General features: G+C 47.1%; 1 protein-coding gene across 1 annotated transcript in view; it reads right to left on the bottom strand.

Annotated features, from left to right (window-relative positions):
* The window catches only part of armh3 (armadillo like helical domain containing 3), a 59388-nt gene that overhangs the window by 17522 nt on the left and 25671 nt on the right, over positions 1-16195 (bottom strand). Inside the window, exons 21-22 of the mRNA XM_055936909.1 lie at positions 9756-9838; positions 3156-3282 (exon numbers count right to left, since the gene is read on the bottom strand). Of these exons, the coding sequence (XP_055792884.1) occupies positions 3156-3282; positions 9756-9838 (210 nt within the window). The remainder of the gene's footprint in view (positions 1-3155; positions 3283-9755; positions 9839-16195) is intronic.

Below are 16195 nucleotides of genomic sequence, written 5' to 3'. Positions count from 1 at the left end.
AGAGGTTACAGACTGACTGACAGACTGACCCATGTAGTAGAGGTTACAGACTGACAGACAGACTGACCCATGCAGTAGAGGTTACAGACTGACTGACTGACAGACTGACCCATGTAGTAGAGGTTACAGACTGACAGACTGACCCATGTAGTAGAGGTTACAGACTGACCTATGCAGTAGAGGTTACAGACTGACAGACTGACCCATGTAGTAGAGGTTACAGACTGACAGACAGACTGACCCATGTAGTAGAGGTTACAGACAGACAGACAGACTGACCCATGTAGTAGAGTTTACAGACTGACAGACAGACTGACCCATGTAGTAGAGGTTACAGACTAACAGACTGGCCCATGTAGTAGAGGTTACAGACTGACAGACTGACCCATGTAGTAGAGGTTACAGACTGACCTATGCAGTAGAGGTTACAGACTGACAGACTGACCCATGTAGTAGAGGTTACAGACTGACAGACAGACTGACCCATGTAGTAGAGGTTACAGACTGACAGACAGACTGACCCATGTAGTAGAGGTTACAGACTGACAGACAGACTGACCCATGTAGTAGAGGTTACAGACTGACAGACAGACTGACCCATGCAGTAGATGTTACAGACTGACAGACAGACTGACCCATGTAGTAGAGGTTACAGACTGACAGACAGACTGACCCATGTAGTAGAGGTTACAGACTGACAGACAGACTGACCCATGTAGTAGAGGTTACAGACTGACAGACAGACTGACCCATGTAGTAGAGGTTACAGACTGACAGACAGACTGACCCATGTAGTAGAGGTTACAGACTGACAGACAGACTGACCCATGCAGTAAAGGTTACAGACTGACAGACAGACTGACCCATGCAGTAGAGGTTACAGACAGACAGACAGACTGACCCATGTAGTAGAGGTTACAGACTGACAGACAGACTGACCCATGCAGTAGAGGTTACAGACTGACCCATGCAGTAGAGGTTACAGACAGACAGACAGACTGACCCATGCAGTAGAGGTTACAGACTGACAGACAGACTGACCCATGTAGTAGAGGTTACAGACTGACAGACAGACTGACCCATGTAGTAGAGGTTACAGACTGACAGACAGACTGACCCATGCAGTAGATGTTACAGACTGACAGACAGACTGACCCATGTAGTAGAGGTTACAGACTGACAGACAGACTGACCCATGCAGTAGATGTTACAGACTGACAGACAGACTGACCCATGCAGTAGAGGTTACAGACTGACCCATGCAGTAGAGGTTACAGACAGACAGACAGACTGACCCATGCAGTAGAGGTTACAGACTGACAGACAGACAGACAGACAGACAGACAGACTGACCCATGTAGTAGAGGTTACAGACTGATCCATGCAGTAGAGGTTACAGACTGACCCATGCAGTAGAGGTTACAGACTGACCCATGCAGTAGAGGTTACAGACTGACAGACTGACCCATGTAGTAGAGGTTACAGACTGACAGACAGACAGACTGACCCATGCAGTAGAGGTTACAGACTGACAGACAGACTGACCCATGCAGTAGAGGTTACAGACTGACCCATGCAGTAGAGGTTACATACTGACAGACTGACCCATGCAGTAGAGGTTACAGACTGACAGACTGACCCATGCAGTAGAGGTTACAGACAGACAGACAGACAGACTGACCCATGCAGTAGAGGTTATAGACTGACAGACAGACAGACTGACCCATGCAGTAGAGGTTACAGACAGACAGACTGACAGACTGACCCATGCAGTAGAGGTTATAGACTGACAGACAGACAGACTGACCCATGCAGTAGAGGTTACAGACAGACAGACAGACTGACCCATGCAGTAGAGGTTACAGACAGACAGACAGAGACAGACTGACCCATGCAGTAGAGGTTACAGACTGACTGACAGACAGACTGACCCATGCAATAGAGGTTACAGACTGACTGACAGACAGACTGACCCATGCAGTAGAGCTTACAGACAGACTGACAGACAGACTGACCCATGCAGTAGAGGTTACAGACAGACAGACTGACCCATGCAGTAGAGGTTACAGACTGACTGACAGACAGACTGACCCATGCAGTAGAGGTTACAGACTAACTGACAGACAGACTGACCCATGCAGTAGAGGTTACAGACAGACTGACAGACAGACTGACCCATGCAGTAGAGGTTACAGACAGACAGACTGACCCATGCAGTAGAGGTTACAGACAGACAGACTGACAGACTGACCCATGCAGTAGAGGTTACAGACTGACAGACAGACAGACTGACCCATGCAGTAGAGGTTACAGACAGACAGACTGACCCATGTAGTAGAGGTTACAGACAGACAGACTGACAGACTGACCCATGCAGTAGAGGTTACAGACAGACAGACTGACAGACTGACCCATGCAGTAGAGGTTACAGACTGACAGACAGACTGACCCATGCAGTAGAGGTTACAGACTGACAGACAGACTGACCCATGCAGTAGAGGTTACAGACTGACAGACAGACAGACTGACCCATGTAGTAGAGGTTACAGACAGACAGACAGACTGACCCATGCAGTAGAGGTTATAGACTGACAGACAGACAGACTGACCCATGCAGTAGAGGTTATAGACTGACAGACAGACAGACTGACCCATGCAGTAGAGGTTACAGACTGACAGACAGACAGACTGACCCATGCAGTAGAGGTTACAGACTGACAGACAGACAGACTGACCCATGCAGTAGAGGTTACAGACAGACAGACAGACAGACTGACCCATGCAGTAGAGGTTATAGACTGACAGACAGACAGACTGACCCATGCAGTAGAGGTTATAGACTGACAGACAGACTGACCCATGCAGTAGAGGTTACAGACTGACAGACAGACAGACTGACCCATGCAGTAGAGGTTACAGACAGACAGACAGACTGACCCATGCAGTAGAGGTTATAGACTGACAGACTGACCCATGCAGTAGAGGTTATAGACTGACAGACAGACAGACTGACCCATGCAGTAGAGGTGACAGACAGACAGACTGACCCATGCAGTAGAGGTTATAGACTGACACAAACAGACTGACCCATGCAGTAGAGGTGACAGACAGACAGACTGACCCATGCAGTAGAGGTGACAGACAGACAGACTGACCCATGCAGTAGAGGTTGTCAAAGATCTGGTGCATCCTGACGATCTCATAGTACAGTTCATCATAACTGTTGGAGGTGGGCAGGAACGTATCTCCATATGTTATAAACATGTTGAACAGATTCACCACCTGGAGAGGGAGGGAGAGAGAGGAGAGGAGAGGAGAGGAGAGGAGAGGAGAGGAGAGGAGAGGAGAGGAGAGGAGAGGGAGACATAGAGAGAAAGAGAGAGAGGGGGAGAAAGAGAGAGAGGGGGAGAGAGAGAGAGAGAGAGAGAGGGGGAGAAAGAGAGAGACAGAGAGAGCGAGAGGAGAGAGAGACAGAGACAGAGACAGAGACAGAGAGAGAGAGAGAGGGGAGAGGAGAGGAGAGGAGAGGAGAGGAGAGGAGAGGAGAGGAGAGGAGAGGAGAGGAGAGGAGAGGAGAGGAGAGGAGAGGAGAGGAGAGGAGAGGAGAGGAGAGGAGAGGGGAGGAGAGAGAGAGAGACATAGAGAGAAAGAGAGAGAGGGGGAGAAAGAGAGAGGGGGGGAGAGAGAGAGAGACAGGGAGAGAGAGAGAGAGACAGAGAGAGACAGAGAGAGAGGGGGAGAGAGAGAGAGAGAGAGAGAGAGAGAGAGAGGGGGAGAAAGAGAGAGACAGAGAGAGCGAGAGAGACAGAGACAGAGACAGAGACAGAGAGAGAGAGAGAGAGAGAGAGAGAGAGAGAGAGAGAGAGAGAGAGAGAGAGAGAGAGAGGGGGAGAAAGAGAGAGACTTAGAACAACTAGACTGGGGCATAGAGACAGTTCATGGAAGTGAGCCTCACCTCCTTAGAACAACTAGACTGGGGCATAGAGACAGTTCATGGAAGTGAGCCGTACCTCCTTAGAACAACTAGACTGGGGCATAGAGACAGTTCATGGAAGTGAGCCTCACCTCCTTAGAACAACTAGACTGGGGCATAGAGACAGTTCATGGAAGTGAGCCTCACCTCCTTAGAACAACTAGACTGGGGCATAGAGACAGTTCATGGAAGTGAGCCGTACCTCCTTAGAACAACTAGACTGGGGCATAGAGACAGTTCATGGAAGTGAGCCTCACCTCCTTAGAACAACTAGACTGGGGCATAGAGACAGTTCATGGAAGTGAGCCTCACCTCCTTAGAACAACTAGACTGGGGCATAGAGACAGTTCATGGAAGTGAGCCGTACCTCCTTAGAACAACTAGACTGGGGCATAGAGACAGTTCATGGAAGTGAGCCTCACCTCCTTAGAACAACTAGACTGGGGCATAGAGACAGTTCATGGAAGTGAGCCGTACCTCCTTAGAACAACTAGACTGGGGCATAGAGACAGTTCATGGAAGTGAGCCTCACCTCCTTAGAACAACTAGACTGGGGCATAGAGACAGTTCATGGAAGTGAGCCTCACCTCCTTAGAACAACTAGACTGGGGCATAGAGACAGTTCATGGAAGTGAGCCTCACCTCCTTAGAACAACTAGACTGGGGCATAGAGACAGTTCATGGAAGTGAGCCTCACCTCCTTAGAACAACTAGACTGGGGCATAGAGACAGTTCATGGAAGTGAGCCTCACCTCCTTAGAACAACTAGACTGGGGCATAGAGACAGTTCATGGAAGTGAGCCTCACCTCCTTAGAACAACTAGACTGGGGCATAGAGACAGTTCATGGAAGTGAGCCTCACCTCCTTAGAACAACTAGACTGGGGCATAGAGACAGTTCATGGAAGTGAGCCTCACCTCCTTAGAACAACTAGACTGGGGCATAGAGACAGTTCATGGAAGTGAGCCTCACCTCCTTAGAACAACTAGACTGGGGCATAGAGACAGTTCATGGAAGTGAGCCTCACCTCCTTAGAACAACTAGACTGGGGCATAGAGACAGTTCATGGAAGTGAGCCGTACCTCCTTAGAACAACTAGACTGGGGCATAGAGACAGTTCATGGAAGTGAGCCTCACCTCCTTAGAACAACTAGACTGGGGCATAGAGACAGTTCATGGAAGTGAGCCTCACCTCCTTAGAACAACTAGACTGGGGCATAGAGACAGTTCATGGAAGTGAGCCGTACCTCCTTAGAACAACTAGACTGGGGCATAGAGACAGTTCATGGAAGTGAGCCTCACCTCCTTAGAACAACTAGACTGGGGCATAGAGACAGTTCATGGAAGTGAGCCTCACCTCCTTAGAACAACTAGACTGGGGCATAGAGACAGTTCATGGAAGTGAGCCTCACCTCCTTAGAACAACTAGACTGGGGCATAGAGACAGTTCATGGAAGTGAGCCTCACCTCCTTAGAACAACTAGACTGGGGCATAGAGACAGTTCATGGAAGTGAGCCTCACCTCCTTAGAACAACTAGACTGGGGCATAGAGACAGTTCATGGAAGTGAGCCTCACCTCCTTAGAACAACTAGACTGGGGCATAGAGACAGTTCATGGAAGTGAGCCTCACCTCCTTAGAACAACTAGACTGGGGCATAGAGACAGTTCATGGAAGTGAGCCTCACCTCCTTAGAACAACTAGACTGGGGCATAGAGACAGTTCATGGAAGTGAGCCTCACCTCCTTAGAACAACTAGACTGGGGCATAGAGACAGTTCATGGAAGTGAGCCTCACCTCCTTAGAACAACTAGACTGGGGCATAGAGACAGTTCATGGAAGTGAGCCTCACCTCCTTAGAACAACTAGACTGGGGCATAGAGACAGTTCATGGAAGTGAGCCTCACCTCCTTAGAACAACTAGACTGGGGCATAGAGACAGTTCATGGAAGTGAGCCTCACCTCCTTAGAACAACTAGACTGGGGCATAGAGACAGTTCATGGAAGTGAGCCGTACCTCCTTAGAACAACTAGACTGGGGCATAGAGACAGTTCATGGAAGTGAGCCTCACCTCCTTAGAACAACTAGACTGGGACATAGAGACAGTTCATGGAAGTGAGCCTCATCTCCTTAGAACAACTAGACTGGGGCATAGAGACAGTTCATGGAAGTGAGCCGTACCTCCTTAGAACAACTAGACTGGGGCATAGAGACAGTTCATGGAAGTGAGCCTCACCTCCTTAGAACAACTAGACTGGGGCATAGAGACAGTTCATGGAAGTGAGCCTCACCTCCTTAGAACAACTAGACTGGGGCATAGAGACAGTTCATGGAAGTGAGCCTCACCTCCTTAGAACAACTAGACTGGGGCATAGAGACAGTTCATGGAAGTGAGCCTCACCTCCTTAGAACAACTAGACTGGGGCATAGAGACAGTTCATGGAAGTGAGCCTCACCTCCTTAGAACAACTAGTAACGTGATTTAGTCAGACAGCTCTGCAGCACACTAAGGCAGGCTAGGCTCCCTAATTAGGAGGACTAAAGTACGATAAGAACAGAGATAGTGTTGTCTGGCTGGCTGACTGCTACTGCCTGAACAGAGATAATGTTGTCTGGCTGGCTGACTGCTGCTGCCTGAACAGAGATAATGTTGTCTGGCTGGCTGACTGCTACTGCCTGAACAGAGATAATGTTGTCTGGCTGGCTGACTGCTACTGCCTGAACAGAGATAATGTTGTCTGGCTGGCTGACTGCTACTGCCTGAACAGAGATAATGTTGTCTGGCTGGCTGACTGCTGCTGCCTGAACAGAGATAATGTTGTCTGGCTGGCTGACTGCTGCTGCCTGAACAGAGATAATGTTGTCTGGCTGGCTGACTGCTACTGCCTGAACAGAGATAATGTTGTCTGGCTTGCTGACTGCTACTGCCTGAACAGAGATAATGTTGTCTGGCTGGCTGACTGCTACTGCCTGAACAGAGATAATGTTGTCTGGCTGGCTGACTGCTGCTGCCTGAACAGAGATAATGTTGTCTGGCTGGCTGACTGCTGCTGCCTGAACAGAGATAATGTTGTCTGGCTGGCTGACTGCTACTGCCTGAACAGAGATAATGTTGTCTGGCTGGCTGACTGCTGCTGCCTGAACAGAGATAATGTTGTCTGGCTGGCTGACTGCTACTGCCTGAACAGAGATAATGTTGTCTGGCTGGCTGACTGCTGCTGCCTGAACAGAGATAATGTTGTCTGGCTGGCTGACTGCTGCTGCCTGAACAGAGATAATGTTGTCTGGCTGGCTGACTGCTACTGCCTGAACAGAGATAATGTTGTCTGGCTTGCTGACTGCTACTGCCTGAACAGAGATAATGTTGTCTGGCTGGCTGACTGCTACTGCCTGAACAGAGATAATGTTGTCTGGCTGGCTGACTGCTGCTGCCTGAACAGAGATAATGTTGTCTGGCTGGCTGACTGCTGCTGCCTGAACAGAGATAATGTTGTCTGGCTGGCTGACTGCTACTGCCTGAACAGAGATAATGTTGTCTGGCTGGCTGACTGCTGCTGCCTGAACAGAGATAATGTTGTCTGGCTGGCTGACTGCTACTGCCTGAACAGAGATAATGTTGTCTGGCTGGCTGACTGCTACTGCCTGAACAGAGATAATGTTGTCTGGCTGGCTGACTGCTACTGCCTGAACAGAGATAATGTTGTCTGGCTGGCTGACTGCTACTGCCTGAACAGAGATAATGTTGTCTGGCTGGCTGACTGCTACTGCCTGAACAGAGATAATGTTGTCTGGCTGGCTGACTGCTACTGCCTGAACAGAGATAGTGTTGTCTGGCTGGCTGACTGCTACTGCCTGAACAGAGATAATGTTGTCTGGCTGGCTGACTGCTGCTGCCTGAACAGAGATAATGTTGTCTGGCTGGCTGACTGCTGCTGCCTGAACAGAGATAATGACTTTAAGGAATGAAAAATAACTATAAGTAACATACAGTAATATTTCATTATTTCTTAGTAATGTCCTGTTTCTATTGATGTCTACCCAGTGTGCACCTGACAGAGACAATAGAATGTTCACTATTTTTGGCTTTGGAATGTACATTAAAAAGCTCTGAAATCATTTTTATGTCATTAATTCATGACATACAAATCAAATAACGTGATTATTTTGTAATAATGGAACCCAAACAGAAGCGACCTCAGAAAGCACTCGTCGCTCAGGACTAACTTTGAGTCACCACTCTATCAATCTATTTTCTCTAAACACTTTCAAACACTGGATAAAACACACACACATAGAGAGAGAGAGGCGCGCGCACACACACACGGACACAGATACAAGATGACAGAGCGGAAGGGTGTGTGTGTGTGTGTGTGTGTGTGTGTGTGTGTGTGTGTGTGTGTGTGTGTGTGTGTGTGTGTGTGTGTGTGTGTGTGTGTGTGTGTGTGTGTGTGTGTGTGTGTGTGTGTGTGTGTGTGCGTGCAAATCTGTGTGTGTGTGTTCTCACCAGCAAGGCCAGGTGAAAGATGTGTTATGGACCAGGGCCCATATAACAGTTTAGTGTTTGGGACCAGGGGCCAACAGAACAGTTTAGTGTTTGGGACCAGGGGCCAACAGAACAGTTTAGTCTTTGGGACCAGGGGCCAACAGAACAATTTAGTCTTTGGGACCAGGGGCCAACAGAACAGTTTAGTCTTTGGGACCAGGGGCCAACAGAACAGTTTAGTCTTTGGGACCAGGGGCCAACAGAACAGTTTAGTCTTTGGGACCAGGGGCCAACAGAACAGTTTAGTCTTTGGGACCAGGGGCCAACAGAACAGTCTAGTGTTAGAGGCTAGGGGCCAACAGAACAGTCTAGTGTTAGAGGCTAGGGGCCAACAGAACAGTCTAGTGTTAGAGGCTAGGGGCCAACAGAACAGTCTAGTGTTAGAGGCTAGGGGCCAACAGAACAGTCTAGTGTTAGAGGCTAGGGGCCAACAGAACAGTCTAGTGTTAGAGGCTAGGGGCCAACAGAACAGTCTAGTGTTAGAGGCTAGGGGCCAACAGAACAGTCTAGTGTTAGAGGCTAGGGGCCAACAGAACAGTCTATTGTTAGAGGCTAGGGGCCAACAGAACAGTCTAGTGTTAGAGGCTAGGGGCCAACAGAACAGTCTAGTGTTAGAGGCTAGGGGCCAACAGAACAGTCTAGTGTTAGAAGCTAGGGGCCAACAGAACAGTCTAGTGTTAGAGGCTAGGGGCCAACAGAACAGTCTAGTGTTAGAGGCTAGGGGCCAACAGAACAGTCTAGTGTTAGAGGCTAGGGGCCAACAGAACAGTCTAGTGTTAGAGGCTAGGGGCCAACAGAACAGTCTAGTGTTAGAGGCTAGGGGCCAACAGAACAGTCTAGTGTTAGAGGCTAGGGGCCAACAGAACAGTCTAGTGTTAGAGGCTAGGGGCCAACAGAACAGTCTAGTGTTAGAGGCTAGGGGCCAACAGAACAGTCTAGTGTTAGAGGCTAGGGGCCAACAGAACAGTCTAGTGTTAGAGGCTAGGGGCCAACAGAACAGTCTAGTGTTAGAGGCTAGGGCAGGAAGTTTTTAGCCCGGGGCCACATCTGCATTTTTGAAATTCAACAGAGGGCCACACATATATTTGGACCAATTTGTTCGTCAAAAATTGTCAAAAATGTTTTGGGGTTAGGAGCTAGGGGTTAGGAGCTAGGGGTAGGGAGCTAGGGGTTAGGAGCTAGGGGTCTAGGGGTTAGGGTCTAGGGATAGATATTAGTGGATGTATGTGTGTTCTCACCAGTAGAGCCAGGTGAAAGATGTTGTGCTTGGCCAACAGAACCGTCTCATTGGACAGCAGGAATTTCAACAGGTTGATCAGAGCTGGTGGAAAAAGAGAAGGCAAAGAAACACACATTATTAATACACTTCAATACAACACAACCACAGACAGATAGTAGAAACACACAATAATATTATAATACAACCACAGACAGATAGTAGAAACACACAATAATATTATAATACAACCACAGACAGATAGGAGAAACACACAATATTATTATAATACAACACAACCACAGACAGGAGAAACACACAATATTATTATAATACAACACAACCACAGACAGATAGGAGAAACACACAATATTATTATAATACAACACAACCACAGACAGAAAGGAGAAAGACACAATATTATTATAATACAACCACAGACAGACAGATAGGAGAAACACACAATATTATTATAATACAATACAACCACAGACAGATAGGAGAAACACACAATATTATTATAATACAACCACAGACAGATAGGAAACCCACAATAGTATTATAATACAACCACAGACAGATAGGATACACTGTAAAACACACTGTTACTGTGCTGAGGGTCTGAGCAGAAAATACACTGTTAGTGTGATGAGGGTCTGAGCAGAAAATACACTGTTAGTGTGATGAGGGTCTGAGCAGAAAATACACTGTTACTGTGCTGAGGGTCTGAGCAGAAAATATACTGTTAGTGTGATGAGGGTCTGAGCAGAAAATATACTGTTAGTGTGATGAGGGTCTGAGCAGAAAATATACTGTTACTGTGCTGAGGGTCTGAGCAGAAAATACACTGTTACTGTGCTGAGGGTCTGAGCAGAAAATATACTGTTAGTGTGATGAGGGTCTGAGCAGAAAATATACTGTTAGTGTGATGAGGGTCTGAGCAGAAAATATACTGTTAGTGTGATGAGGGTCTGAGCAGAAAATACACTGTTACTGTGCTGAGGGTCTGAGCAGAAAATATACTGTTACTGTGCTGAGGGTCTGAGCAGAGAATACACTGTTACTGTGCTGAGGGTCTGAGCAGAAAATACACTGTTACTGTGCTGAGGGTCTGAGCAGAAAATATACTGTTACTGTGCTGAGGGTCTGAGCAGAAAATACACTGTTACTGTGCTGAGGGTCTGAGCAGAAAATACACTGTTACTGTGCTGAGGGTCTGAGCAGAAAATACACTGTTACTGTGCTGAGGGTCTGAGCAGAAAATACACTGTTACTGTGCTGAGGGTCTGAGCAGAAAATACACTGTTACTGTGCTGAGGGTCTGAGCAGAAAATATACTGTTACTGTGCTGAGGGTCTGAGCAGAGAATACACTGTTACTGTGCTGAGGGTCTGAGCAGAAAATACACTGTTACTGTGCTGAGGGTCTGAGCAGAAAATATACTGTTACTGTGCTGAGGGTCTGAGCAGAAAATACACTGTTACTGTGCTGAGGGTCTGAGCAGAAAATACACTGTTACTGTGCTGAGGGTCTGAGCAGAAAATATACTGTTACTGTGCTGAGGGTCTGAGCAGAAAATACACTGTTACTGTGCTGAGGGTCTGAGCAGAAAATACACTGTTACTGTGCTGAGGGTCTGAGCAGAAAATACACTGTTACTGTGCTGAGGGTCTGAGCAGAAAATATACTGTTACTGTGCTGAGGGTCTGAGCAGAAAATACACTGTTAGTGTGCTGAGGGTCTGAGCAGAAAATATACTGTTAGTAAAGGAAGCTGCAGAGCTGAGGAGATGAATACATTTATAAAGCAGTGCTTTTATTAAGGCATAATTCATGGAGACATTCACACACACACGAGCCAGCTGCAGGCATAATTCATGGAGAGAGACATTCACACACACACCAGCTGCAGGCATAATTCATGGAGAGAGACATTCACACACACACACACACACACACACACACACACACCAGCTGCAGGCATAATTCATGGAGAGAGACATTCACACACACACACACACACACACACGCACACACACACACACACACACCAGCTGCAGGCATAATTCATGGAGAGAGACATTCACACACACACACACACACATTGACTGACTGACTGACTGACACACACACACGCGCCAGCCGCAGGCATAATTCATGGACACACATACACACACACACACACACACACACACAGGCATAATTTATGGCGCGGGAGACATTCACACAGAGACAGAGGAAGATTAGAGGGAGGGTTTGGCCGGTAGGGGTAGGGGTAGGGATCCTTGTCTCAGTATGTAAAAATGTAATAAAATGTATGCACTCTACTGTAAGTCGCTCTGGATAAGAGCGTCTGCCAAATGACTAAAATGTAAATGTAAAATGTAGAGATGGGACAGTGTTGGGGGACACAAACACGTGCATGCTCAAAACATACACTCAGACGAAACACCCACGGTCTCACACACACACACACACACACACACACACACACACACACACACACACACACACACACACACACACACACACACACACACACACACACACACACACACACACACACACACACACCTCTGCAGGGCCCAAACGGTTTCATGTTTCATACACTGGTTTGATCACAGCAACAGAGACAATGTGAGATCAAAGGTTTACATTATTCATGTGTTGTTCTCTGCTCATCACTGACAATCAATTGCTAAGTGTGTGTGAGTGTATGTTCTGAATGTTTTTAAGTGTGTGTGTGTGTGTGTGTTCTGAATGTGTTTAAGTGTGTGTGTGTGTGTGTGTGTGTGTGTGTGTGTGTGTGTGTGTGTGTGTGTGTGTGTGTGTGTGTGTGTGTGTGTGTGTGTTCTAAGTGTGTGTGTGTTCTGAATGTGTTTAAGTGTGTGTGTGTGTCAGGGTTTCCCGTTAGTCGGTAATAGACGGCTTTTGACTGATATTTTTTATGATAAATTAAATTGCTGCTGGCCAACTGTCCGGGAGAAGAAGACATCCCATTGATGAATAATTATTTTTAGCCTGGTCATTGATAAATAATTATTTTTAGCTTGGTCATTGATAAATAATTATTTTTAGCCTGGTCATTGATAAATAATTATTTTTAGCCTGGTCATTGATAAATAATTATTTTTAGCCTGGTCATTGATAAATAATTGTTTTTAGCCTGGTCATTGATAAATAATTATTTTTAGCCTGGTCATTGATAAATAATTATTTTTAGCCTGGTCATTGATAAATAATTATTTTTAGCCTGGTCATTGATAAATAATTATTTTTAGCCTGGTCATTGATAAATAATTATTTTTAGCCTGGTCATTGATAAATAATTATTCTTAGCCTGGTCATTGATGGAAATACATTTGACCGGCCATTCTTATTGGTCTACAGGTTAATTTGCATAATTTAGTGGAATTAAATTGGCACGTGTGTACAGTATATTCGTAATGCATTATATTTATCACACACGTGTACAGCACACAGATACAGAGTCTTAGAGAGTAAAATCTGTCAGTCAGAGTGAGAGCTGCTGCTACAGCTCCTCAAACAGGCAACGCAAGGCAGCCTTCATCACCACGTCACACACCACTTTGTAATGAGATGGAGGCAGTCTTCCTCACCGCGTCACACACCACTTTGTAATGAGATGAACAGGCAGCCTTCATCACCACGTCACACACCACTTTGTAATGAGATGAACAGGCAGTCTTCATCACCGCGTCACACACCACTTTGTAATGAGATGAACAGGCAGTCTTCCTCACCGCGTCACACACCACTTTGTAATGAGATGGAGGCAGTCTTCCTCACCGCGTCACACACCACTTTGTAATGAGATGAACAGGCAGTCTTCATCACCACGTCACACACCACTTTGTAATGAGATGAACAGGCAGTCTTCATCACGGCGTCACACACCACTTTGTAATGAGATGAACAGGCAGTCTTCCTCACCGCGTCACACACCACTTTGTAATGAGATGGAGGCAGTCTTCATCACCGCGTCACACACCACTTTGTAATGAGATGAACAGGCAGTCTTCCTCACCGCGTCACACACCACTTTGTAATGAGATGGAGGCAGCCTTCATCACCACGTCACACACCACTTTGTAATGAGATGAACAGGCAGTCTTCATCACCACGTCACACACCACTTTGTAATGAGATGAACAGGCAGTCTTCATCACGGCGTCACACACCACTTTGTAATGAGATGAACAGGCAGTCTTCCTCACCGCGTCACACACCACTTTGTAATGAGATGAACAGGCAGTCTTCCTCACCGCGTCACACACCACTTTGTAATGAGATGGAGGCAGTCTTCATCACCGCGTCACACACCACTTTGTAATGAGATGGAGGCAGTCTTCATCACCGCGTCACACACCACTTTGTAATGAGATGGAGGCAGTCTTCATCACCGCGTCACACACCACTTTGTAATGAGATGGAGGCAGTCTTCATCACCGCGTCACACACCACTTTGTAATGAGATGAACAGGCAGTCTTCATCACCGCGTCACACACCACTTTGTAATGAGATGGAGGCAGTCTTCATCACCGCGTCACACACCACTTTGTAATGAGATGAACAGGCAGTCTTCATCACCGCGTCACACACCACTTTGTAATGAGATGAACAGGCAGTCTTCATCACCGCGTCACACACCACTTTGTAATGAGATGGAGGCAGTCTTCCTCACCGCGTCACACACCACTTTGTAATGAGATGGAGGCAGTCTTCATCACCGCGTCACACACCACTTTGTAATGAGATGGAAGCAGTCTTCATCACCGCGTCACACACCACTTTGTAATGAGATGAACAGGCAGTCTTCATCACCGCGTCACACACCACTTTGTAATGAGATGGAGGCAGTCTTCCTCACCGCGTCACACACCACTTTGTAATGAGATGGAGGCAGTCTTCATCACCGCGTCACACACCACTTTGTAATGAGATGGAGGCAGTCTTCATCACCGCGTCACACACCACTTTGTAATGAGATGGAAGCAGTCTTCATCACCACGTCACACACCACTTTGTAATGAGATGGAGGCAGTCTTCATCACACACCACTTTGTAATGAGATGGAGGCAGTCTTCATCACACACCACTTTGTAATGAGATGGAGGCAGTCTTCATCACACACCACTTTGTAATGAGATGGAGGCAGCCTTCCTCACCACGTCACACACCACTTTGTAATGAGATGGAGGCAGCAGGCATTTTGAAAACAAACTTCATTGATTGAAACCTGAACGTGTCACTGCATATTATGAAGCATGTATTACCTTGCTTCAAAGTAGTCTAAAATCAGACCATATCCGTGGAGGCAAATCTTTTATATCAACATTCTCTCATTGTCCAGTAGCTAAAGACACAATCCTAGTCGTATTATCAGCCCCTGATAGTTGTTGTATATCAGATGTCTCCTACATTTTTAACAGGTATTTTCATCTCTGTCACATGAAACTATTCTCATGTCTGGTACTGTTTGACAACAGTTTCCCTCCAGTTAATATCATTATGGAACCAACATTCACACATAGACTACTGCCTTGTGCCTACTGCCTTGTGCCTACTGCCTTGTGCCTACTGCCTTGTGCCTACTGCCTTCTGCCAACTGCCTTCTGCCAACTGCCTACTGCCTTGTGCCTACTACCTACTACCTACTGCCTTCTGCCTACTACCTACTACCTTCTGCCTACTACCTACTACCTACTGCCTTCTGCCTACTCCCAACTGCCTTCTACCTACTGCCTACTGCCTACTACCTTCTGCCTACTACCTACTGCCTTCTGCCTACTACCTACTGTCTACTGCCAACTACCTTCTGCCTACTACCTACTGCCTTCTGCCTTCTGCCTACTGTCTACTGCCAACTGCCTTCTACCTACTACCTACTGCCTACTACCTACTACCTTCTGCCTACTACCTACTGCCTTCTACCTACTGTCTACTGCCAACTGCCTACTACCTACTACCTTCTGCCTACTACCTACTACCTTCTGCCTACTACCTACTACCTTCTGCCTACTACCTACTACCTACTGCCTTCTGCCTACTACCTACTGTCTACTGCCAACTGCCTTCTACCTTCTACCTACTACCTACTGCCTACTACCTACTACCTTCTGCCTACTACCTACTACCTACTGCCTACTGCCTACTACCTTCTGCCTACTACCTACTACCTACTGCCTTCTGCCTACTACCTACTGTCTACTGCCAACTACCTTCTGCCTACTACCTACTGCCTTCTGCCTTCTGCCTACTGTCTACTGCCAACTGCCTTCTACCTACTACCTACTGCCTACTACCTACTACCTTCTGCCTACTACCTACTGCCTTCTACCTACTGTCTACTGCCAACTGCCTACTACCTACTACCTTCTGCCTACTACCTACTACCTTCTGCCTACTACCTACTACCTTCTGCCTACTACCTACTACCTA

Source organism: Salvelinus fontinalis, chromosome 10, assembly GCF_029448725.1.
Source record: "Salvelinus fontinalis isolate EN_2023a chromosome 10, ASM2944872v1, whole genome shotgun sequence".
Taxonomy (NCBI): domain Eukaryota; kingdom Metazoa; phylum Chordata; class Actinopteri; order Salmoniformes; family Salmonidae; genus Salvelinus; species Salvelinus fontinalis.
This window is presented reverse-complemented; position numbering and strand designations above follow the sequence as displayed.